The sequence below is a fragment of the Capronia coronata genome, assembly GCF_000585585.1.
Source record: "Capronia coronata CBS 617.96 chromosome Unknown acBCG-supercont1.1, whole genome shotgun sequence".
In the NCBI taxonomy this organism is placed as follows: domain Eukaryota; kingdom Fungi; phylum Ascomycota; class Eurotiomycetes; order Chaetothyriales; family Herpotrichiellaceae; genus Capronia; species Capronia coronata.
In genome coordinates this window covers 4,291,690-4,315,752 of record NW_006912893.1, presented here as the reverse complement: position 1 = coordinate 4,315,752, position 24,063 = coordinate 4,291,690, and the positions used below count along the sequence as shown (strand labels likewise).

At 52.1% G+C, this 24,063-nt stretch overlaps 12 protein-coding genes across 12 annotated transcripts; 7 read left to right on the top strand and 5 right to left on the bottom strand.

The window, feature by feature from the left end:
* Positions 1-590: 590 nt before the first annotated feature.
* A1O1_01539 (uncharacterized protein) lies at positions 591-2,833 on the bottom strand (the record flags this gene model as incomplete). Its single annotated transcript, XM_007722452.1, has 3 exons — positions 591-1,721; positions 1,779-2,246; positions 2,582-2,833. The coding sequence occupies 3 exons, from the start codon at positions 2,831-2,833 to the stop codon at positions 591-593; spliced, it is 1,851 nt and encodes a 616-aa protein (XP_007720642.1).
* A 961-nt stretch (positions 2,834-3,794) lies between these two features.
* A1O1_01538 (uncharacterized protein) lies at positions 3,795-5,335 on the top strand (the record flags this gene model as incomplete). Its single annotated transcript, XM_007722451.1, has 4 exons — positions 3,795-3,981; positions 4,044-4,150; positions 4,221-4,395; positions 4,458-5,335. The coding sequence occupies 4 exons, from the start codon at positions 3,795-3,797 to the stop codon at positions 5,333-5,335; spliced, it is 1,347 nt and encodes a 448-aa protein (XP_007720641.1).
* A 656-nt stretch (positions 5,336-5,991) lies between these two features.
* On the top strand, positions 5,992-6,791 carry A1O1_01537 (uncharacterized protein; the record flags this gene model as incomplete). The annotated part of the gene is made up of 2 exons (XM_007722450.1): positions 5,992-6,088; positions 6,160-6,791. 2 exons carry the CDS (start codon positions 5,992-5,994, stop codon positions 6,789-6,791), a joined length of 729 nt encoding a protein of 242 aa, XP_007720640.1.
* Positions 6,792-7,295: 504 nt separating this feature from the next.
* On the top strand, positions 7,296-8,822 carry A1O1_01536 (DNA polymerase delta subunit 2; the record flags this gene model as incomplete). Its single annotated transcript, XM_007722449.1, has 1 exon — positions 7,296-8,822. One exon carries the CDS (start codon positions 7,296-7,298, stop codon positions 8,820-8,822), a length of 1,527 nt encoding a protein of 508 aa, XP_007720639.1.
* A 132-nt stretch (positions 8,823-8,954) lies between these two features.
* On the top strand, positions 8,955-9,769 carry A1O1_01535 (DNA polymerase delta subunit 2; the record flags this gene model as incomplete). The annotated part of the gene is made up of 3 exons (XM_007722448.1): positions 8,955-8,976; positions 9,027-9,106; positions 9,158-9,769. The coding sequence occupies 3 exons, from the start codon at positions 8,955-8,957 to the stop codon at positions 9,767-9,769; spliced, it is 714 nt and encodes a 237-aa protein (XP_007720638.1).
* A 645-nt stretch (positions 9,770-10,414) lies between these two features.
* A1O1_01534 (ribosomal protein L38e) lies at positions 10,415-10,829 on the bottom strand (the record flags this gene model as incomplete). The annotated part of the gene is made up of 2 exons (XM_007722447.1): positions 10,415-10,551; positions 10,766-10,829. 2 exons carry the CDS (start codon positions 10,827-10,829, stop codon positions 10,415-10,417), a joined length of 201 nt encoding a protein of 66 aa, XP_007720637.1.
* A 451-nt stretch (positions 10,830-11,280) lies between these two features.
* Positions 11,281-12,842, bottom strand: A1O1_01533 (uncharacterized protein; the record flags this gene model as incomplete). The annotated part of the gene is made up of 2 exons (XM_007722446.1): positions 11,281-12,643; positions 12,706-12,842. The coding sequence occupies 2 exons, from the start codon at positions 12,840-12,842 to the stop codon at positions 11,281-11,283; spliced, it is 1,500 nt and encodes a 499-aa protein (XP_007720636.1).
* Positions 12,843-14,802: 1,960 nt separating this feature from the next.
* On the top strand, positions 14,803-15,045 carry A1O1_01532 (triacylglycerol lipase; the record flags this gene model as incomplete). Its single annotated transcript, XM_007722445.1, has 1 exon — positions 14,803-15,045. One exon carries the CDS (start codon positions 14,803-14,805, stop codon positions 15,043-15,045), a length of 243 nt encoding a protein of 80 aa, XP_007720635.1.
* Positions 15,046-15,306: 261 nt separating this feature from the next.
* On the top strand, positions 15,307-16,849 carry A1O1_01531 (uncharacterized protein; the record flags this gene model as incomplete). The annotated part of the gene is made up of 5 exons (XM_007722444.1): positions 15,307-15,628; positions 15,676-16,083; positions 16,140-16,214; positions 16,269-16,486; positions 16,532-16,849. The coding sequence occupies 5 exons, from the start codon at positions 15,307-15,309 to the stop codon at positions 16,847-16,849; spliced, it is 1,341 nt and encodes a 446-aa protein (XP_007720634.1).
* A 735-nt stretch (positions 16,850-17,584) lies between these two features.
* On the top strand, positions 17,585-18,228 carry A1O1_01530 (proteasome component PUP3; the record flags this gene model as incomplete). Its single annotated transcript, XM_007722443.1, has 2 exons — positions 17,585-18,019; positions 18,085-18,228. 2 exons carry the CDS (start codon positions 17,585-17,587, stop codon positions 18,226-18,228), a joined length of 579 nt encoding a protein of 192 aa, XP_007720633.1.
* A 331-nt stretch (positions 18,229-18,559) lies between these two features.
* Positions 18,560-21,459, bottom strand: A1O1_01529 (uncharacterized protein; the record flags this gene model as incomplete). The annotated part of the gene is made up of 5 exons (XM_007722442.1): positions 18,560-20,339; positions 20,391-20,707; positions 20,761-20,937; positions 21,003-21,275; positions 21,328-21,459. The coding sequence occupies 5 exons, from the start codon at positions 21,457-21,459 to the stop codon at positions 18,560-18,562; spliced, it is 2,679 nt and encodes an 892-aa protein (XP_007720632.1).
* Positions 21,460-22,062: 603 nt separating this feature from the next.
* A1O1_01528 (uncharacterized protein) lies at positions 22,063-22,384 on the bottom strand (the record flags this gene model as incomplete). The annotated part of the gene is made up of 2 exons (XM_007722441.1): positions 22,063-22,237; positions 22,299-22,384. 2 exons carry the CDS (start codon positions 22,382-22,384, stop codon positions 22,063-22,065), a joined length of 261 nt encoding a protein of 86 aa, XP_007720631.1.
* Between the last annotated feature and the right edge of the window lie 1,679 nt (positions 22,385-24,063).

Here is a 24,063-nt window from a genome sequence, read left to right as displayed (position 1 = left end):
CGGAGTGTATGGTTGCCTCGGTGGGGTGTCCATGGCTGTTGGAACGTATCCTCCCGCGGCCTGGCTGAGCGGTGCCTATCGATCCTGAGGCATACATGGTGAATGTTGGTATGATAGGCTAACAGGTCATACTGGTCTCTCAGCAGGAGACATCTCTCAGCACCCTCTGAATCCACTTCCTTCAGCGCTGAAACTGGAGGGTAACAGGGGGTCTGACCATGTTAACGGACAGACTTCGCGACGAAAGAGAATGAACGGGAAGTGTTGTTGTGGGAATTATACACATGACATAAAATAGAGATAATTAGGGGCTTTGGCGGACACTTCGATTAATCAATTACCCGAATAGGGAAATCCCTCGAAACAAATCACTCTAATGATCTGCCATCTTTGTATACTGATACAGTGATACTCCACCTACCCACCGACTGCTACCCTTTTCCTCGCCGGGGAGTTGGGCCATTCGCCAAACCACAGGTCAAACGAGGCATGCATTTCTCGACAACGACAAAGAATGGGTTATCGGGAGGCTTGGAAAGGAGGCTTGCTCAAATACCGGACAAGTCATCAGGTCCGCCAACCCGTCACGGTCACATTCTATCCCAGGAACCACACGAGAATGCCTGATCATCAGGCTGGAACCCCTGTGCCAACGTTGTCCAGTCTGGCCACTCATCACTGTCAATGTCGAAACCGAATCCATCGATGCTCATATCGCCGACAAAATCTGTAAGGACGGTTGCACCCACCGACGGACCTTCTCCAGCCTCGAAGTTCGGGCCAGTGTCGCTATTGCTCGCAGTCCACTCTGCATTCCGGCTCCGGACTTTCTCCCTCACGGATATGGCTTTGGCTCGAAGGGCCTTCAGCACGGCTGATTTTGATCCAAATCCCGAAGTGACTTCGTCCCAGAGCTCGCCCGAGAACAGAGTATCTACCGCCTGCCATGCCCTGTCGACAATCGGACCTTCCGGCTTGACGCACAAATGCCACAGAATGTACATCGTCACATGATATTGTGGGTAAGCCTTCTTGGCCCAGGCGAATTGCGTCAACAGATCATCGTCGTTGACGAGCCTCGGTTGCAACACCTCCAGTGCCTCAAAGAGGGACTCGTCCGTTGCAAAGTGTGCGCGTGGGCCGCGGGGATGTTGCATTAGCAGCCACTGTTGTCGCGTGACGAAGTCCAGCTTTCGAAATACGAAACGTGAGCATTGTACTGTCAGTCGGTGTTTGGGAATCACTGGATTACACAGCGCCAATCGCTCCTCGATTTGTGCTCTCGTCTCCTGCATGATTTGTGCTCTATCGGCCTCACTTGGCGAGGATGAAGGTGACGAGGATGAGGCAATGGCCGCCAATTTTTGCATTGCCTTAACCAGATCGATGCTGATGAGCGAGAAAGTCATGGCTGACCATCCCCGTCTGGCTTTGGGCAGTTCTTCCATCTCTGGATAGAGATCCGCGTCGTCGATATTAAGGGGTAGCTTGACATCAGACGCCAGCAACAAGCCTTTCGTGTCTTCGAGACCATAGTCCTCGCCTGCACGGCCATCGCGGGCGAGCAGGTGCCACCACAGACGACGACGGATCTCGGATTCAAAGGGAGTGAGGCCAAGTCGTTCTCCGTCGCGATGTAGACCTAGTGACTCGGCTATACGGATTGCAAGACCATTTAAAATCCAGATCCCTTTGCCGCGGTTGTGGACACGAAGTGCGGACTAGACGCGGCTTAGATCCATTGGATTGCTTGGTCAATAAGCAAGGATAACACGTACCAGATATATTGCCAAAGCATGGAGTCCAGTCAAGGTCGGACGGTCCAGAAAATCGCCCTGAGCGAAAGCCTGTTCGAGTCCAATCTTGAAGCTCAGTGGTTGCGCACACCTATCCTGCCGCAGTATCGCTTCAGCCTCCCCTTCGTCAAGGGAGACCGCTGCGGCAAAATATATGGCCAGGCACAGGGCATGATGTTCAAAAGACGCTTTGGTGGGGTTATCAATGGTGGCATAGACCTTGACCTCATGCGTCGGGATGTGCAGTAATTTCGTCCCTGCATAACCATCCACATTGTTCATATAAATGTTCCACAGTCGCACAGCCACTGATTTGGGCGGATGGAAACTTGAAAGTGGCTGAGAGGGGTTGGGTGAGGAGAGTATTCCCAAGGCATTGAAGGGAGAGATTGGTGGGTATGCTGACACCGTCATCTGCGGAGTTGTCAAGACAGACTCAATGCTGTGTTCCTATGCCATCAGTTAGAGACACGGGTAGCGAAGTTGCGAAAAGAAGTTGTGATTTGTCTTGGAACCCGCCTTCAACGCAAGGATCAATGGGCCAACAAGTTACAGCTTTGAACATGGACGCACTCGCATGATTAAGCCACCAGAAGCACACCTCCGTCACACTGAGCACTTCTCCGTATAGTAAGTCGCAAAATACGCCCTAATGGACGTTAAGGGTATATGCGTGTAGGGTGTTTAGGCTGCGGACGCTGCCTGGCACGGCAGACTGCCATTTCTTCTGCAATCCGGCCCGCCGGATAAACGTCCAGTGCTCTGACAATGATAGCATAGCTTACCTCTTCTATAACCCTGGACAGGAGGATTTCATTGAAGTATTGACTTGTCGAGCCTTTCTGGACAAGCACATCCTCCACAGATCGTCCGGTCAAGTTGGCAGCGCGGGTCGATCTTGTGGACTGCGCTGGAGATGCAGTATCTGGGGTTTCAGAGTTGGAGGCCAGTGGACCAAAGCGGCTTGCTTCCTGTTCATGTGTCGCCCTTGCAAGAGAATTCTCGAGACTGTGGATACGCGAGGCCATTTCCTCCATGATGGTCTTTTTCGACCGCCGCACACGCGGGCCCGAGGGCGGGTAAGAGCATACCTTGCCGGAGCGCGTGCATGAGTGGCATGGGGTCTTCTTGTCACACCGGATCTTTTTGCGATTGCAAGCGTAACAAGAGCGGACAATGGAGTTGTGATCTGACTTGGAAGATCTCTGCTGCCCCAGCCCGGGCTCTGACTGCTTGTCACGGCTGGGCTGGGCCGATGATAGTTCGGCGTCGGAAGTCATTCGATTGCCATGGCAAGTGTCTGTTATGACGATGCTAGAGTCTAGCGACAGCGACACGTTCCACCCGGTTGACGGAAAGTTCCTGCAAATGATTCAAAGATGGATTTATGTCCAGAATCAAGACAAATCCGTTTTTCTCTCGAGTTAGGCTACCTACCAGTAGGCGGTAAATGCTACCTATAGGTACCTAATAGCAGAAGGAGGTGGTTGACTTCCGAGTCGTCGGTCGGGCGTAATATTACGCCAAGGCCGAAGTTGGCTGAGTCAGCTCGGCGCAATCTCTTTATAACTTACGACCGAGCCCGAAGTTCGCGGAATCGACAAGTTGAAGTAGATGAGTCCCTGTTATAGTACCTGGGTATCTTAGTACCTACCTGGTACCTCTCTACCTGCCTACCTACATGTAGGCAATACACAGTATGGTTCGTCTTGTTCACACTTCTTAGCCCGTGACCTGTCAGTCTCTACGCCCGCGCCGTCACTTGAATCAAGCTCACCGGGCACTTATGTGCCGACAATATGATGTATTCAAATTTCAATCTTAGGTGTTTGGCTCTTCCCGGGTGGACGTAGCATGGAATGAAGCTTCTCGGCGCGAAACGGCCGTCCTCCTCCTCATATTTGACTATAAGTATATCGACGATGGAGGACCCCGGTGAGTCAGAATTTCTAACTTCAGTCCTGAACTTGTTGCAATCCGTCGTTTGAGTGCATAGTCATGGCCGATCTGGGACAACCTACTGCGCCGGCAGCGAGAACGCTCGCGGAGACTGAGGCCGAAGATACAGAGAAATCTTCACCACCAGGAATCCCTGGAAATGACGGCCCGGATGGTGGTGTTGCTGCTTGGCTCGTTGTGCTCGGTGTCTGGTGTACATCGTTCTGCAGTTTTGGCTGGCTGAACAGTAAGCCCCTTTCTCATGGTGTACGAGCCTGAACAGTTCCGCTGATATCAGTTTTCCATCAGGTGTTGGAGTCTTCCAGAAATACTACCAGAACGAGTTGCTCCGTGACTATTCTCCCAGCACAATCTCATGGATTCCATCCTTGCAAATTTTCTTCATCATGGGCATGGTATGTCTTGTGGTCCACACTAGGTTGGAGTTCTGGACTTTAGTCACTTTACTGATTCATCCTCTCTCAGGGCCCCTTCGTTGGTGCCCTGTACGACAGCTTTGGCCCAAAGTGGCTGCTCTTGACGGGCAGCGTTGTGCACATCTTCGGCATTATGATGGCATCCCTCGCAACCAAATACTATCAACTCCTTCTTGCGCAAGGATTGTGTTCTGCCATTGGAGTCTCGGCAATTTTCCAGCCCTGTAAGTTACCCGGATGGATGCTGCGTAAATCTGTTTCATTGCCCACGGACTGACATTCACAGCCTTCACTTGCGTTCTCGGCTGGTTTACTCGCAAGCGCGGCCTGGCCTTTGGAATCCTGTTTACGGGGTCTAGTGTTGGAGGAGTCGTCTTCCCTATCATGATCTCACGTCTAATTCGTGAAGTGGGCTACGGCTGGGCCATGCGGATATCGGCATTCCTGATGCTCTTCCTCCTGATCATTGCCAATCTGACCGTCCAGCCGTATCATCCTCCACAGCCTCAGAAAATCACGGCCGCCCAGCTCCGCAAACCATTCACCGAGCTCGACTTTCTTCTAATCACTGCTGGTTCCTTCTGCTTCAGCTTCGGCTTCTTCGTCCCCATTAACTATCTTCCCGTCCAGGCTCTGGACGCAGGCATGGATCCCAGTCTCACCCCGTATCTTTTGCCGATATTGAACGCTGGTTCGCTATTCGGCAGACTGATTTCCGGCCTAGTGGGCGACAAAGTCGGGCGTTACAACACTTTCATCATAGTATGCTACCTGTCCGACATCTGGATCCTGGCCCTTTGGCTTCCAGACTCAAGTGACCCGGCACTGATCGCTTTTGCCGTATTATTTGGATTCTTCTCGGGCGCCTATGTCTCGCTCATTGCGCCTTTGGTCATGCAGATCTCGGCCATGACGGAGATTGGGTTCCGCACCGGCATTGTCCTTTTCCTCACCGCAGTTGCCGGCTTAACGACCAATCCCATCAACGGCGCCATCCTGGATAGTGCAGGCGGCTGGGCTGGGGTCAAGGGTTTTCCGGAGTGTTCTGTATTGCTGGCACAACTTTTGTTCTTGAGGCGAGAATCAGGCGTACCGGTTGGAAATTGGTTGCGGTGTTCTAAGACATGTCCCACTCGCCCGGGAAGATTGCTTCTGTATTTGTAGCAGCTGCTGCTGTGGGAATACCTTCGAAAGGTTCAAAATATAAGGGGTAATTAGAACAGTCACCACTCTAGGAATGTCTGGGAAATAAAGGATGAGAAGTATGCCTGGTCCGAACTCTGACCTTTGGTCTAATGTGGCAGTACTGTCACCATCTGAGTGACATGCTTGCTGATCGACAATGAAGGTGGCCATGTAGTCAGGGAATAATACTTCACGCCATCTGCTCGAGATAAACATAAACGCGAACACATTGCCGGACTAGCCAATCCAGCAGCACTGTTGAGGACAATCGTCGGCAAGGCTGAAAGGCAAAAGGGGTAGCCAAGAACGGAGGCCACACGGCCTTCCCGGTCAGTACATGCGGCCGCGCATTGCGAGGAGAACTCAAGACCGGTCTCGGCGTCTATCGTTATACTTTGTCCTAGGACATTGATTTTCTTTACAAAGTGTAGCTATGGCCACGAGGAGAGCACCGGCCCTGACATCTAGACTCGGGCCCTATTCGGAGGTAGCCCACAATCTCCACGGTTGGGCGTAAAACTGACCGAAACTCGGCGGTAAAATTGTGACCTTAACACCGGATGCTTCCCCTGGACAAGAACGTAGCACTCTAGAGATGCGTTCTTTGGAGGCGATCTTGGGTCAGTCTTATAAATATGAGAGCATTCGTCCTCGATGGATTGGCTCCCATTCCACAGCACTTCTATACCAAACTTCCTTTTGACAAGTTGCAAGTCTACGAGGATCTCGACAGTAAATCACCAGATCGCCAACCACCACTATACTCAATCCGGCGGACGGTGGCCTGGGATATACCGTCGAAGACTTGATTTACCTTTGGACGATATCAATTCCATTTGGGGGCCTACGGGATGTGGACATCAAGGCTGGCGAGAAAGTCATCATCGCGCCGGCCACGGGGACTTTCGGCAGCGCAGCGGTGTTGGCTGCTTTGGCAATGGGGGCGCGAGTCATTGCCATGGGTCGCAACGTGGAAGCCATGCAGCAATTCAGACCATTCAACTCCAATGACAGGGTAAGGATCGTCCAGAACACGGGTGACGTGGAGGCCGATATGAAGGAACTCACGAAAGATGGGCCGGCTGATGTATTCTTCGACATTTCGCCCGGGAAAGCAGTCAAGAGCACGCCCTTCAAGAGCTGTATCCAGGCGCTCCGGCGCGGAGGCCGGGTAAGCTTGATGGGTGCGCATGAAGAGCTAGTCCTGCCGACACAGGCTATCATGCTATCCGATATCACTCTCAAGGGTAAATGGACGTACACCCAGGAAGACATTCGCGTTATGATCAAGTTGGTGGAAATCGGGTATCTGAGACTGGGCGAAGCTGGTGGCATACAGACGGTCGGCACATTTCCGCTGGAGAAGTTTGATGCTGCCTTTGACGCGGCGGCAAAGATGAGCGGACCATGCTTGCAAACGGTCATTTCTCCATGATGTATCACAGGGTGACTTCATGACAACGAGCATATAGATATAGAATCATAGAATGTCATCAAAACTCCGCTCTCTTCGAAGACAGATATCGCTGGAGCTCGCAAAAGGTTATAGAACAGTACAGTGCTTACCTAGTCCAGACTTTGAGTGACACGGTAGCGATTGTGAATCCTCACTGGAACAAGCATGAAGTTACCTATCATACCAGGTACGTAAGGAGGTAGTATGGTTGAAAGACATGAAGCTTCAAGACTAAGTGAAAACCAGCATAGGGCGGCAGTATTCTTGTCCCAATGCAGGGTACAGTAATTGGCGTCAGAGACGTGTCTGCTCCACCGCAGTTGTTGCACTTTAACAACTTAAACCGCGTCCAGTCGCGTCGCGTCATTTCATTGCTTGCCAGATACCCTTTATTCTCCTCCGCATGTATCATGCACCGCGTCGCTAACTAAGCGTACGACCCAAGCACCACGTTGCGGTGCCGAACGTGACAGCGTTCCCAAAATGGCGCCCATACAAGGACTGCTTCGTCCATACCACAAAGACGAGAAGTTCGCCCTACAGAACAGAGAACCCAGCAGCTACAACCCTCTCTATTCCTACCGGCTCTCTCGAGGAGAGAAGAAACAGTATGTCCAGCAATATGGCGACATGTACTTCCTCCGACTGGCAAAATTGAAGCCTGTGGTCGAGAAGATTGCTGAAGAGGACTGGGAGGACTTCGAAATTGCAGGAGAGAAAGCTCAGAGGGTGGACCGAGTGCTAGATGTGAGGCAAGGCCAGCTCTGCTGGGTGGTGGGAACGATATACATGGATATGCCGTTGAAGCCAAACATCCTGGAAGATATTGGGAAAGAGCATTGGATTGCTGGGCCTCCGCCACGACACTCTTACTTTTCAGCAGACATCGAGACGCAGGTTATGTTGGAAGACGAGTCCGGCCGGCTGCGTCTGATAGGACAAATGCTGAAGAACAACCTATTGGTAACCGGCGTGATTGTCGCAGTCCTTGGAACCGAAAATGCGAATGGAGACTTTGAAGTGCTGGACCTGCACCTTCCTGAGCTGCCACCACAGCCAAAAAGATGGGCGGGAGAGGAAGAAGAGGAGAAGATGGACGTGGATCAGCCAAGAAAGAAGATCGCTCTCATTAGCGGCCTGGACATCTCTGGGACTGAGGCGGACACGCTCAGAATCTCTCTTTTGACGGAGTACCTGCTAGGCGAGGCCTTGGACGACGATGACAGGAAAGAAGCCAGTACGATTTCGCGCTTGATTATCGCCGGCAACTCGGTGGCGTCAGATCTTATGCTCAATCATCAAACCTCGACTGAGGATGGCAAGAAAGCCGGCAATCGGAAATACGGCTATGATGCGGCGGCCTACAACCCTTCGCCCACCGAGCATTTCGACCAGTTCCTGGCAGAGCTACTGCCCAGCATACCAGTTACCATGTTAGCAGGCGAACGAGATCCGGCTAACGCCAGTTTGCCACAGCAGCCAATCCATCCCGCCATGTTCCCACATTCCAGAGTCTATGCATCTGCAAACATCACTGACCCAGAAGAAGTTGAAGAACCTGCGTGGCTGGACAGTGTCACGAACCCCTGGGAAGGAGACATTGATGGATGGCGGTTCATGGGCAATAGCGGGCAACCTGTGGATGACATTCTCAAGTACGTTGATCTGGGTGGACCTGACGGGAGCAATACGGATGGAAGAATGGAAGTCATGGTCAACATGCTCAGATGGCGATGCGGCGCACCCACGGCCCCAGATACATTGTGGTGCTATCCGTTCCAAGACCGAGATCAATTTGTGATCGAGCATTGCCCTCATCTCTTCTTTGTGGGAAATCAACCTCGCTTCGAAACTCATGTCATTCAAGGGCAAGATGGCCAACAAGTTCGACTCATTGCAATCCCACCGTTTCACGAGACCGGCGAACTCGTGTTGGTGGATTCTGAGACTCTTGAGGTCGGGGTGGTGAGTTTTGATGTGCACGATCCTGCCCAACTTGATGGGTCATGATCGTGTGCCGGAAACAAGGCTGAGCTCTCGGAAAAGTTTCCCCGGCCGCACTGTCTCGACTTCTGAGCAGCGACCAAAGAAAAAAGCTATCGGGACAACAACTCATAAGGAGCATGATGTATTAAATGAGCCATGCGCATCAATGAGTACACCGGTCAGTATCTGAGTGATGCTAATCCACATACGCTCTCTGACCCCTCTCAGCCGTCTCTACCAAGAAGGTGCTCCTGGTGCCCTACTCAGCACACCATGTGCCCAAATATCATGAATGGATGAAAGATCCAGTAGGGCCCACGCTCCTCAGAGGACATTGCTTGCATCTCATGCCCCCTTAGGATATCCAGGAAGCAACGGCGTCGGAGCCTTTGACCCTCGATGAAGAATATGCCATGCAGCGCAGTTGGCGCGTCGATGCAGACAAATTAACCTTCATCATCTGCCGGCCTGAGCACAATCAGCCCATGACACGCGATGGACGACTGGACCCAGACTCGATGATCGGAGATGTCAATCTCTTCATCTCGACTGCCGAAGACGACGCGGAGAACCAAGTCGTGGCCGGTGAACTCGAACTCATGATCGCCGAGCGCACAGAACAGAGAAGAGGATACGGCCGGGCCGCTCTGCTTGCGTTTCTCAACTACATTCTACGCCACGAGGGTTCTCTTCTGACGGAGTTCTATGCTGGACAACCCACGGCCACGGCGGTTGCTCCCGCTCGATTTGGACACTTTGCCGTCAAAATCGGCGAAACCAACCATCGCAGCATTGCATTGTTTGAGAGACTTGGATTCCACAAGACGAGCGCGACACCTTCGTATTTTGGCGAATTTGAGTTGCGCCTGGGAAGGGACGAGATCCAGAGTTTCCTGAACCCGAGCAGTTCCACTGGTGGTAGCTTAGAAGGATACATGGAGATAGAGTATTCATGTCCTCAAGGGGCATGATTAGAATACAAAAAGCAGAGCATGAAGAAGGGTCATGGGAATTAATTGCTTGATTGATCCTTTTTGCAAGTTACTTTTGTCTGTCTGGCTGCCTGCCCGCTTTGATAAACATGGCGACTCGGTCTATGGCTTCGTTTAGAAAGCCTCCCCGCATACACCTTGTTCTTGCGTGACCCTGGCCTTCCGAAACACCGTAATTTTCTGCCCGGAAGCTTTTGAGATCAGACATTCTCATTTGCAGCAAAGATTTCCGAGTCGTCAGACATCAGCAACCACACCGGTCCCTAAGCAATTGTCTCTTGACCAAGCGATCTCATTTACGCCTTCTTGGCCTTCTTGGTCTTCTTGCTGATTTCCTGGAAAGGCATCGCTATTTGAGAGAAGGAAGCATCAGCATGTGTGCATATTTCCGACATCGTGGAGTTTGGAAGCACTGGGGGTTTGCATTGCAGCACGCGCATCTCCAGATCTCTTTCCCCATCTCCTTCTTCCGCAAGCGACGGCCCGTCCAGGTGGATGTAGGGTTCAGTCTCCTATGCGCGACCGCCTCTCACAGCTCACACGAGAAGTGCCGCGCAAGCAGGACACAGACGTTCGACGGAAAAAGCATACAGTGCGGGAAAACGGGCTGTGGCCGGCTGGGTACTACTTACTAGGAGGCAGGCTCTGCTTGATTTTGTCGGCCTTGTCCGAGTCCTTGAGGATCAGGGTGTAAACGTATCTCTTGCATCGGATCTTCATTTTGATGTCCTTGGACTTTGCGGATTTCTTGACGCGGGCACCTAATGGTAAAGAACGAAATTCCAACGGTCAGTTATTTGTTCTGCTTCTGTTTCTCACAAACAATCCCGGTCCCGGTCCCGGCCCTGGTCCAAGGCAAAATCCGTGCCGCTCTTCTATTGATCCTGGCTCTCTTTCTCGCGGCAATGTTTCAAACAGACAGACAGGCCGGTAGACAGGGCGGGACGCGGAATCTCGGGGCTCGTGGTAGCGCACCTTTGGCATCCTTTCTGCGCGCAATCTCAAGGAATTGCTTGATGTCGGTGACTTGGGCAGGCATCTTGGCTGAAGATGTAGAGTTCGAACGGGACGGGGAGGAGACGAAGATTCGGTGGTGATGGTCCTACTGGTGTGGAATGTCGACTGGCTTTCGTTTGACCAAACTTCTATCGCAGTTTCGTTCTGCGAAATATCGGGCGCCTTTCATTGTGGGCGCGGAATATCAAGGACCCACTTATATTGGGTGAGAGTCACGTGCCTGGAGGTGTTGTATTACGTAAGTCGCATCAGGCTGCGGTAGCCTCGTTATGCCTTCCCACTGCATGCCGTGCTATACTACTTGTTAGGCACTGTCTACACTTGTCCTTTACAATAAAAGTACGTTCGAAAGGACAGCCATCCGGCCAGCTATGGACCAGTCTCATAATCATTCAAGGTAGTACTTATTCAAACATGCTCCGCTCTAAAGACCATGTAAAAGGCAACAAGTCGACCTGATCGTGGGTGGCCGTCTATTTTTTGGTCAAGCCTTTCAACCATCTCGGTAGTTTCTTCTTGCCATCTCCACCTTCATCGGCAGTTGAACCCTTCTTCCCAAGATCGATCTTGACACCGCGATCACCACTTTCCTCTTCCACCTTTGGAATGTCAGGGACGGTGAGATCTTGGGCTTGAGCTCTCAAGGCTTCCTTCAGCACTGCTTTTGTATTTCGTGCCTCAACGCTAGCTTTCTGATCGTCCCAGCCGAATATGACAAGGACCCTGCCCTTGAGCTGGACATCTCGGATCAACTTCTTGCCAGCGTCATCCGGGATGACCTCGTTCTTGCCTCGAACTCCCGGACTTCGGAGAGTGAAATGCTCCGACCGCCATTTCTCCTCCAGACACTCTCTAACGAAATTGTACAAGTCGGCAGCCGTGTCGTCTTGACCGAACTTGGCACTCACCGCGCTTTGGTCTGGAAGCCGGATTTTGACCTCCACTTCTTGCACGGCGGCCCATTTCGCCGCTTCTTCGTTGGCCTGCGCTGCCAACTCTGCTTCTGTGGGCAATCTTTTATTTCGTGACTGTGTCTGTAGTAGTTTCTGATGAGCTTGCGCGTGTTCGACGGTCGGCATGTAATCGGATTCGTTATATGACATGAGAGCAGCCGAGGGAGTATCCGAATTTGGAGGGCGGAACACCGAAACTTGGCGGCCTGTTGACGTTGATGACACTGTTTCCGGTTGCGGAGAAGAAGTCGTGGGAGGGTCTTCTTGAGGAAGGGGAGCATGTTGAGGTTGATTGTCTTCCGCGCTATCCATTTTATCGTCTGACGATTGCAGAGGTTCGCTCGACACCGATGTCTCTTGTGTCTGTGTTCTAACAACAGCGGGACCCTCTACGGAGTCGAAGTAGCTTTGGATTTGAGCCATGGCCTCTTCCAATGGAGTTTCCGTAGGTCTGAAGCTTAACCGCAGCAACGCAGTTCCACTGTTCAACCCAAGCTGCGCCAGGGACTTCTGGAGGTCTGTGAAAGATGAGAGCTCTCTGTTCAACACCTGCAGCACAGGCTGTTCATAGTATAACCTGCCGGCTCCTGACGTGCTATTCTGTGTTGACGGTATGCCTCGGGCGGTGAAATTCCGGGGTGCGCCATTTCCACCTGCCACTCCTGCTTCGAATTTTCTGAGTACTAGCCATAGGGTGGTTGAACTGGGAAACTTGTCGGTGAGTCGCGCGTTGGGTGTTCCTCCGGACTCGGACTCCGGCAGTTGGAGGGCTATTGAGACGACTCCCGCAGACTTGGACAGTTGGACGAGTTCAAGTTTCGCGCCGGAGGACAGGCCTGAAAGACGTATAGATCGGGAGAGGTCGACTTGCTTGTTGTTGTGTCTGCAAGAAATGTCAATATACTGAGAGTGGTCATACCGGGGTGCGACAGATCGGGCACTTACTTCAAGCCGTGTTGCGTAGGGTTCACGCCTAGTTTGCCGCATGCCTCTTCAAGAACCTCGCTGAGAGTCTTGTTCGGCGTGGTCTTAATAGTCGTTCTGCGAGCCGCTGAGTCAATCACGACAACGTGCGAGGCCATCTTGTCGGGAATGGGACAGGCCCGCGGGTAGTTCTATCGCAGTTATTCAGGCACGATGATTTGTTCCTCGTTTCTCTCCAGAGTGATCGCTTGAGGTGTGGGTGTGATGTATTGTGGACGAGGTTGTGAATTGAGGCGTGTCGACAAAGAAGACTGTGTGATTGGAATAGTCTAGAATGCAGTGCAGTGGCTTTGGTCATCCAGTTGCATGTTGTCTAAATGGCGGGTGCATTTGGGTGCTGGGTTCCTCCGCCCGCGGCGAAAGTGAAGACCGCAGGCGCAGGCGCAGGCACAGCCTGACGGCGTCATACCAGTTGACGGCCGCCGCCTATTGGATCTGATGGCCATACTTAGGTAATTTCTACGACAGAGTAGATTGGCCTCCGGCTCACCCCCTTTGGGGATGTAGGTGATGCCGCCCTATGTCCGGCCCCTTGGGGGCCGGAGTACAAGAGGCTTGCGGTCTACTTACTATGACTCTGTAAATCGAGTACATGGTTTTTTATTCATTTCGGGATTCAGTATTTAGCCAAAATTTCATCGGTCCACTCCCATAGCTTCTTTGCCAATTTCTCCTCATTAGCTGTTTTGTCGACCATAGAAATGCTTTTGACCCCCACGGGCATATTATATATAGACGGTTCCACTCTCCAGCATTGCACAGAGGATTTGAAGCCGATTGTGAGCAAAACGCTGCAAGGCTGCCAGACTGCCTTGACCGTTGAGAGAGAGCCCAGTCCAACTGGAGAAACGTCAGGAGAACAGATGGGTTGTTTTGGCGACATTGGAGATAACATTTTGAGTTGCTGCAGCATTACGGCCCGTGATGTAAATCTGCGCTGTATCGTGCTTGCCAACGCTTGAACCCATTCTTTACCTAGATCCGCTGAGGAATTGTCGTTTCCCTTGCCATACTCGTTCTCAATATACAACAGCCAGCCAATCAGAGATCGACTGAGATTAGAAGGCTGACCTATGCCACTTTGGGCGTTAGCCCGTCAGCAGTATCTCGGCGGTTGCTTGCTGGTGGAGTTGGGGTACATGTAATCAAGTTAGAGGCCCCTTGAATTCTAGGACACCATCAAAGGCATGAATTGAAGACTCAGGACAACTCACTAAGATAAACTCGCTCTTATATCACTAGGTATATACCTAGCCTCTTCAACATCATTGTCCTTCGCCACCTCATCTTCCTCTTCCTCAACCTCTTTCTTTTGGATGACCCTCCGACTTCGTTCTCCGAGGAAAACATGTGCACCACACGGAACGGAATAGGGGAGAGAGCGGAATGGGGGTCCTGACAGACCTGGCAAGCAATCAAGATCTATCTGGTCGGATCGCGAGCAGGTCCGCTGCTATCTGAGTCGTTCTTCGAAGATAGTATGCCGTATTGAGATGAATTCCCTACATTTGGATCTAGTGCTCCGACGTCACCGCAGAAGAGACGGTTTGTACTTTTTGCTATACAGGATTCCAAGTGAGGCTCCCCACACTTGGACCTAGTGCTTCGGACGTCGCCGCAGACGCTGACGATTTGTACATATTGCTATACCAAGTGAGTCCCTGCTGGGTATCTGTTGTGCCTTGCAGTGCTACGGGCCCGTCCGCAAATGTCGTGTTGAGGACTCTAACCTTCCTTCGCTTTGCTCCGTATATTGCAGAACTCACGTCGGATATAGGTATCCTAGCCTAACTTGGACTTGAACCCGCATAGTATACCTGATACTGGGGTCTTTCAATCGGTACTAAACCATAATACATGGCCTACGCGCGCCGAGGGCATACGAAAGCTACTGCTTCAACGTAGTTTACAAGGCTATGATAAGACACATGGACCGATTTGTCGGGAGTTATAAAATCGCTATTTACCTCAGTCCTGTTGCTGCATGACTCTCTGGACCTCCTTGAGCCGACTCATTTGGACCTATTCTCTATATCGCAGTATCACTCTTCGCCAGCCATGTTTGCTCGCAGCGTGGGGTTGTCGCTCCTGGCTGCTCTCGGCGTCCAGGGCGCCCCTTGGAAACCGTCCGGGCCCCCGACTGTGACAGTCAAGAACGGTACCTACGTGGGTTTCCATGAACCATCCTATGGCCAGGATATCTTCCTCGGTATCCCTTATGCTCAGCCTCCAGTTGGCGACCTTCGCTTTCGCGTCGCCCAGCCTCTGAATGAGACGTGGGAAGGCACAAAGGCGGCATAAGAGTATTCGCCTGGGGTACGTTTATTTCGAAAACGTTATACTGTGGATGGGACTGACTTGGACCTCGCAGTGCTTTGGTTACTATGTTAGTACTTGGGTTGATTCTTTCAATCTCACGGTTAATCCTGATGCACCTCACAGGCAGGAGACAAAGCGTGGCCCCACTCTGAGGTTCGAATCTTCTCCCCTGTCGAGCCTGTCTCCCATCTGACTCATGCTGCTAGGACTGTCTGACCATCAACGTTGTTGTACCTTCGGGGTATGAACATCAAAGACTACCAGTGGCATTTTGGATTCATGGTATGTGGATGGTCTGGATCCATCTCGACGGAACACTCACTGTCTTCAGGAGGTGGATTTGTGGCAGGCTCCAGCAGAGATCCTCAATACAACCTCTCATACATTGTTGAGAATTCTGTGGCAATAGGGAAACCTATCATTGGTGTCAGTATCAACTATCGGCTCAGTGCGTTCGGGTTCCTTGCATCCAACGAGATTGCTGGCGAGGGTGCCACGAATTTGGGCCTCAAGGACCAGCGTCTTGCCATGCACTGGGTCCAAGAAAACATTGCTGCCTTTGGAGGTGAGACTACACACTTTGACTCGGCTGACTCGGCTAACCAGTGGTAGGTGACCCAACGAAGGTAACCATCTGGGGAGAAAGTGCTGGCTCTCAGGCCGTGGGCTTCCACCTTGCCGCGTACGGCGGGCGAGACGACAAGATTTTCCGTGGTGCCATCATGGAAAGCGGCAACCCAGTCTACTGGATCAGTCTCTATACACCGGACTATTTCCAGGACACCTATGATACTATCGTCGGGTCAGCCGGCTGCAACACATCGCTGGACACTTTGCAGTGTTTACGCGAAGTGTCGACTGACACCTTGAACACGATCATCAACACTACTACACCCGCTCTGATTGCCGGTGCAAACTGGACGGTATATGCTCCCGTCATGGACGGCGATTTCCTTCAGAAGTATACTTCGCTGCAGTTGCAGGAAGGCCAGTTTGTCCACGTACCCATTCTGTCTGGAGGTAGGGATCTTGTCTCGCTTTCCATTTTTGACATCGAATTAACTTTGTGAGAATAGCCAACTCTGACGAGGGGAGTGTATTCTCTCCCTACGGAATCAACACCACTGAAGAGTTCTACGACGCCCTCACATGTATGTCCTTCCACTATTCTGTGCACGCGCAGCGCTTTTCTAACTGGTGTTTAGCTTTCCAGAATTTCCCCGCGGTTCCTCCCTTTTTTGCCGACCAGATTCTGGAAGCTTATCCCAACGACCCGACCTTCGATGCCCTCCAGAATCTGGGAGACGCACAAGCACCCGCCTACCCCTATGGGGACCAATTCCGCCGGGTGGCCACCTACTATGGTGATGGACTTATCATCGCAGGCCGGCGTCAAGCATGTCAAACTTGGGCTGCTGCCGGCGTGCCCGCTTACTGCTACTGATTCAACACAATCATTGAGGGCCAGAACCCCGATGTCGGCGTTAAGCACGGCCAAGAAATTCCCTTCGCATTCTTGAATCTCAACGTGACTGGCGATGCGCCCGAGACGGTGCGCCTCGCGCAATTCATGGATGGAAGTTGGATCAGTTTCGTGCACGACCTCAATCCCAATGTGTGGCGAAACGTGTGGAAGGGGGACGAGGCTTTCTGGCCCGAGTACAGCGTCGATGGGAGTGTCATCGTCCTGGACACGAACGTGACCGTTCATACCGAGCCTGACATCTGGAGGGAGGCGGCTATCAACCTGATCAATGACAACAGTGCCGGCATATTCAACCGCTAGCCAGAGACAAGGGAACGCTTGGTGATGGCATTCGGGTTTTGAGAGTACTGTTGGAGATGCCGGCTGCCCACTCTGGTCCTGTCGGCTCTCTCAAAGCTCCACCCATCACACGTTCGACAAAAGCGACACTTTCTGGCCGTGCAAACATGTATTACTGTATACTGATTGGTGTTCCCATCTTAGAAATCCGTCACGACGATGATATAGAGACGGTTACGGCGGAGGGTAGGTATAAAAGTGATAACAGCTAGGGTGAGCCATACGCACATGCGGAGTAGTTTTCACTTCCCTTCTGCCGCCAATAATTGAGCCTCGCAGCACTTGCGGCGGCACCGAACGCGTTTGCTGCATATGCCTGCTTGAATAAGGTACCTTAGTATCTACGTACAAACTCCGCGCCTCGTCCACTACATCGACTTCCATATCCTACCTCGCCTCGCCTTTCCCACGATTTCTAGATACTCACCTGAGCTCTCATCTGTCCTCAAACTCTGTCTTTCTCTACGTTAATCCAGACAATCCTATCAAAATGGTGAGTTGTCATTGCTTCACGGGACTCTCTTCTGCGCCATCAGACCAGCATGAATTCAGACAGGACTAACCATGCCATGTTCAACAGAGCTCTCCATTCGACATCAGTACGCCGGACCCCTCCTACCAACTCTCCGACTCCCATTCGTGTGTCCGAAGTTGACCTGACCCTTTTTCTTCACAGATGGCGGTGCCTGCGTCGCAATGGTGGGCAAGGACTGCGTGGCCATAGCCTGCGACCTGCGCCTGGGTCTGCAAGCGTTGACCGTCTCGAACAACTTCCCCAAGATCTTCACCTACGGACCCTCGGTGTACCTGGGACTGACGGGGCTGGCCACGGACGTGCAGACCGTCAGCGACACCTTCCGATATAAGGTCAACATGTACCGACTGCGCGAGGAGCGGAACATTTCACCCCAGACCCTCGCCAACCTCGTCTCGAGCAGTCTGTACGAGAGGCGGTTTGGACCGTGGTTCGTCAGTCCCGTGCTGGCAGGAATCAACCACACTACGGGGAAGCCGTTCATCTGCGGGTTCGACAGTATCGGCTGCATTGATTTCGCAAAGGACTTTATCGTCGCAGGCACAGCGAGCGATCAATTATTCGGAACGTGCGAAGGCCTGTGGGAGCCTGATCTGGTGCGTTGGGGTTTCCGCCTTTATCATTAATCTTTCTGATTCGAGTATGCTGACCTCCCCAATAGTCGCCGGAAGATCTGTTCGAAACCATCTCACAAGCTCTCCTCAACGCTGTAGACCGAGACGCTCTGTCCGGCTGGGGCGCTCACGTCTATATCATCGAAAAGGATAAGGTCACCAAGCGGTTACTGAAAGGCCGACAAGATTAGTGACAAGAAGCTGTAGTTTGGATTTCTTAGCATCATGCAAATGGCGTTTCCATCTCCGGGAAGAAGGGTATGCAAATCAGACTGGTTGGCATGGAGCCAGCCTTGCGAGGAACAAAAGAGAACGGCCACAGTCGCCTTGTTCAGCTACTTCTACAGCCACGCGGGGCCGGTGGGCAACGAGTTGACCTACTAGTCAGACTGAAGAAACGAACAAGACACATTTTGGTCTGCCTGTGTCGATTTGGCCAATTTCCTCCCAACTCTACTTCACTTCTCTCTTTGAATTCAAGACCTTGGCCAGGCGACCGAGCGAACCCTGTTCTGTTGCCGCTCACTTGTACAGCTTGACTTTTACAGCGAGTACTCCATCCAGAGCATCTTCCCAGCTCTCCTTCATGTGCCCGCAGATCGTCTCCATTGTGACTTCGTCGCACAGCGTTTCCAACAAGCTTGCCAACTCGGCCAGTTTGCCTGCCTCGTCTCTGGCCATCCCCAGGTCGACCAGCTTCCCTAAGACGCCCGGTGCATTGATCTGGCCCTTCAGCTCCCGCGCCGCCGCATGAACCGCACGCTCGAGTTCCAAGATCTGGTTCTGAAGCCCGGTCAACGTCTCCGGAGGCACGGCGAGTGCTTTGGACTTGGATTTGGGCCTCCTGGCAAGAGATGCCAAGAACATGGCTATGACTTGCAACGTCTCCAGCTCGACCAGGCTCGTATGGATTCCCTCCCACGTTGGAGTACGGATGTCTGCCAACGTCATAACAAATGGCCCGTCCTTGTGCTCGGCGAGCCTTGCAGTCATCCAGGACTGGAGCTTCTCAAGAAGACCCAGGATAGTGTCCTTGGATGAAGTGCTTTCCTTCGCAAACACGGCTGCCCGAGCAAGTATCTGATAACACTCAAAGCTGGACATCTCTGCCTTGGTCATTTCTGTAGCCGCGTCCTCTTGCAGTCTCTCCAGATTGACCTGGGATTGTTTGAGGGCGTCGAAGGCCTTCACGGCTAACAATGGCAGCGATGCAAGTTCTGCCTTGATATAGGTAGCGACATTGTCGCACAACGCCATCGCAAGAATCCACTTTTCCTTAGGTAGGGGACCGCATGAAATATTGCCCAGTAACTCTGAGTCGTCCGGACGATAAGCTGGCAGGTAGGCGAAATCCCTTTTGTCGACCAGACTTGAAGGACTGGGTGCTAGCACAGTGTCCTCAGGTAATCCGAGGGACCGTCTAAGCTTCCGCTCTTCGATGGCATAGATCTGCCGATTGACGCTCCGCGCAATGTCCGACCGCATTGTAACGCTGTTGTAGATGTTGGAATAGCTGTTGAATCGCAATCCTTCGCGGATGCCGCGGACAAGAGCATTGTCCGCGTTCTCTAGAATGGTGAGACCAGTGTCGATAGCTCGGAGAGGATCAAACGTGTCTTCACCTGGCCCACTTGACATTGGATGAAGGGTAGATATCCTCGTCAGAATGAGATGCCCCACCGTTTCCCACTGCAAATTCTTGACGCTGAGTCTGGTGAAAGTCTCCATCGCGAGAGATAGCAAGCCAAGATGTGCTTGGATGCGAACGAGAAACACACTGAACAAATAAAAATCTTCGAATTTGGAACGGGCGATCTGAAGTAGAATCGCCGCAACGGAGATGGTTCGTGTCTCTCCTCTGGTTGATAGCCTCAACATCGCCATTACCGCTAGGATGGCTGCTTCGGGGCAGCCCGGTGCATCTGAAAGCGAGGCCTTGAAGAGTTGTAATGCTTGGGATATGAAAGCCAACAAGTGTTTTTGCGAGACATCGGCCTGTAAAGAACTGTACGAGAGCTTGAGTTTGAAAAGTCGCGACAGATTGCCTTGCTCGGAACAGGAACTCGTGAAATCTTCAAACCGGGCTTTGTCGAGATGTCGCAGAGACTCTTTCAGATCATCAAAACAGAACGCTTTCTCGGAGAATGCCTGGGAGTAGTCTTTGCATGTCTGCAGCAGAGCATCCATTTCGACTTCACCATTGCGACTTCGAAGCCATTGCATTTTGGCCATAAACGCTGCACGAACTGGGGGTCGGATGCTGCAAACAGAATCCAGTAGCTCTTGAGACTTTGGGTCGAGACTAGGCAAATGTTAGCAGTGCTGATAGTGAGTTCGATTTGAAGTAGAATACCCATCGACCGACGATCGGGATTGTGCTTTTAACCAAAGCCGCCATATTCGGTCGTCCGATCGAAGATCCGACTGCAACAAGAAGTTCTGGCACAGGGAATGAGCTTCATCCCATTGCTCCGATAACTCCAGAGACTCTAGAAGTAGAGACAACACAATCTGTGGATCTTTCTTGCCGACGCGGGACTCCATGCCCAGTGAGTTGCTCTGCAAGAGCTTCACCGTCTCGGCTGACCGCCCCGTCGAGTTGAGAATCTGAACGAGCAAAGCGATTTCTTCTGGGCTCGAGATTGCCTTTCCGGGAGAGGCTGGCTCCTCCTAGTCAATGTGAGTTTTGAATGAATCCCTGATGAGGGCGACGATGAACCAACCTGGTCGCTGGGGATGGATTCAGCTGCTTTTGATATCATTCGGTAGGCAAGGGTGCCGAACAGAGTCCTGTCTTTCTCCGGAAGGTCGTCTTGCATGTGGATCAATTGGCACATCATGATGTTCCAGAATTCGTAGTGAGGTTTCTTTGGGAAGGACTTGCGCAACCCCATGGTGGCCTGTCGGAGGGCCCCATGTCAGTCCGTCTCTTGCATTGGTAGAACATTGGCGGTGGTTTTCACACCTTTTGCGCGCTGAGCCAGTTGTTGTCCCGGATGGCTTGATTCAGCCATCTCATGTAAAGGTCCTCGTCGTTCTGCTTCGCCGTGACCGCTCTCTCCCACAGCTTGGGCCCTTCTTGCTGCAACGACAGACTCTTGAGGGCATCTTGCAGCTGGTATATGGCTTCCGGCTGGGTGAAGGGAGGGCTCCGCTTGCACAGCTCGAGCACCTCGGCGTGCCCGCGATCATGCTGTGCTTTGTCGGGCTGATTGACCAGTACGAAGGCTTTCAGCGCCTGTGACAGTCAGGAGACGGGCTCTCATTGTTGCAGAGGGTGCGTTGCCTACCAGAAACCTATCTGACTTCTCACCCTTTTTGGCCCACTTGTCGCACAACTGTAGCGCCTGTTTCCAATTTGCAGTCGCGACAGCGTCTTGGATAGGACGTATTCGACGCTCACTGACAACTGCGTCGGACATGATCAGGACAGTGCCTCGACCAAATGCTGGAAGAGAGAAAAAAGCAGGTGAGGGGAAATGCGGCCGAACATCTGATTGATATTTACCAACTACGTGGATTACTACCTCGACGATCTTGAAGCGCAGCCTACTACTGAATGTGGTGTCACCATACAACTGCCTCGTGTTCTAATTGCTGAGTGGATGTCTTTCTGCTATCTTACAAGTTCTGGAAGTCTACCTTAGTTGTACACTGCACTGCATGCCTGCAGGTGTCATTCGAGTCGTGCTGCACAGAATGCGACCCGGCTGACCTGGGTATAGATTTGCCGCAAGTCAACGGCGTATTGTGCTTTAACGCGCCAACTTTTTCGTCCTTTCGTCATGTACCGTTTCTCCTGTCGGAGTGGGTTCAAGGTACCACTGCACTGTACATAGCGTTGGCGCAAGTGCGTCAACTGAACCATGAGCCTCTTTCGGCTTTCCGTCTAGCCATCTAGCCAATGTGTAAGTATAGCAGGATAGGAAGCGTTCGCAATGCCATCATACCCATTCTTTCTTGCAATCACGGTAAGCCCTGTCGCGAGGCTGCTGTCAGCCACATGTACAACTCTTTCGCATGGTTTATGGACCGTCAGGTAAATTGACGGCCGACCCGAGGAGGGAGTTGGAGGCCTCGGGTTGGACGTACTGGAAATAGTCCTGGCACATATCTCGGTCGCCGTTGTTTCTATGCATGCATTTTATGCTCCGGTTTGCGAAGTCTTGACAAGGATCGTAATATTCTGAGCTTCGCTTTCTGCAATGGCCGGCTTCATCAGCACAAGCTGCGATTTGGCGGCTGTGGACGGGCGGCGTACTTTTCAAAAGTTTTCTTGGACTTTTCCCAGGTGTCCTCCTGGGCCACCGAGCCAGACTGCTGGTCTGTCTGGTCCGCAGGAGCCATGTCGTCGTGTTTAAAGATGAATCTCCTGCGGACAAATGCAAGTTGCAGATGCAGGGCAACGATCGACGATGCGGCTAACCTTCTTTGCTCGAGGACGTTTGCTTTAGAGAGCTGGGTTCTTATCGATAAGGCGGATGTTATTTCTACCCCTCCGCCATTTATCACATTCAGTTAACACAAGACTGAGATATGCCATGAGGTACCTAGCCATGACTGACTCTATTATCGAGGATCTACTGTGGTAGAAGGTAAAGCTATCAGCCACAGTGCCAGGATCTTACCCATAGCATAATGCGGTCTGAGCACGCGCAGCCTTTATCCCTGCTACTTTGTTATAAAGAGTCCCAGCCCGGTTGGTATCCTTGCATGGACTCGCATCGGACTTTCAAGGACATCCCAGCCACAAGCACAGCACCGTCGTCTATATTCCATTTTAACACAAAGTAGTCAGTATATCTATTGTGGTTTGCTGCTTAGTCACTACAACTCAATCACCAGAGTGCCAGCTCGTGAGCCACAACTCGGACTGCCAGGATGTATCGATTGTTCACGGTATCTGAGAGTTCGAGAAGCTGGACAATAATCTCCATCACCGCAGGAGGCTTCCATCCATTTATCAGTTCTGCTGCTTGCTGTGTCATTGTGGGCCAAAATACTATCAATAAACCATCTAACGTGGCCTATCCGCCGATGCCGTCGATCAGTCCGAGTCCGGAATCAAAGACCATGCTCATGGACTTCTGGGGAGTCGAGGACTAGATTTCTCGAGCGAGGAAGGAAAGCAGAGTCCGACGAACGATTGTCTAAAAAGTGAAAACAGCATGCCGGAGACAATCGCAGGGTGTGATCCCATCCATTGTTGTCACTGACCAACCAGGTCCCCAGTCGAGATTTCTGGACATTCGGCACGATACCTGTTTCGGTCAATAGATCCATACGCCGCACATCGCTCATCGCCCAGCGGGGTTGTCCACACGTTCGAGAAGCGACACCACCCGGTCAGTGATCACTATCGTGGTGACTGCAGGTCGCGTCAATGACCACGAGAGCCAGACGCCCTCACCGACAAGAAGGATGAGCTTCCCCCAATGGAAGGAGGAGTCGGTTGCAGTGCCCGAATTTGATATATAACCGCTCCCGTCGATATATTTCTATTTGAGATGGGAATCATGTGGCCAACGGACATGATCTGTGACTGTGACTGCGAACTGGGTTGGAACTGCCCATCCAACCGGCTGCAATGTTGATCTGTCTGTGCGGGAGCTGTGGTTCATGGTGCTGCATAATCGCCTGCCTTGACTTACGTGTAGTGCACATGTGAAATGGATGATGGAGTTGTTCAGAGACAAAGCGCAGTAAATTGGAGCGGCACTGGCAGTGATTTTAGTCCAAACGAAGCAACAATTTCCATACATGACAACTAGCAACAGCTGGTCTCTGGCACTGAAGATAGTCCCCACATTCATCCGGCCATCCCCAGCTTCGATCAAAGGGCGGCCTTCCAAGATGATAGATCCACCATCGAGCTCCGTCAACAGCTCCCGATAGGCGATCTTGATAAAGCAGCTGATAAGGCACCAGAACCCGAGCGAATGCCAGGCTCTGCTGCGGCTTGGACTGGCTTCCATCCTCAGACATCCTCATCATCCCTATCTGGTGGAGATGTGCTGTTGATTCAT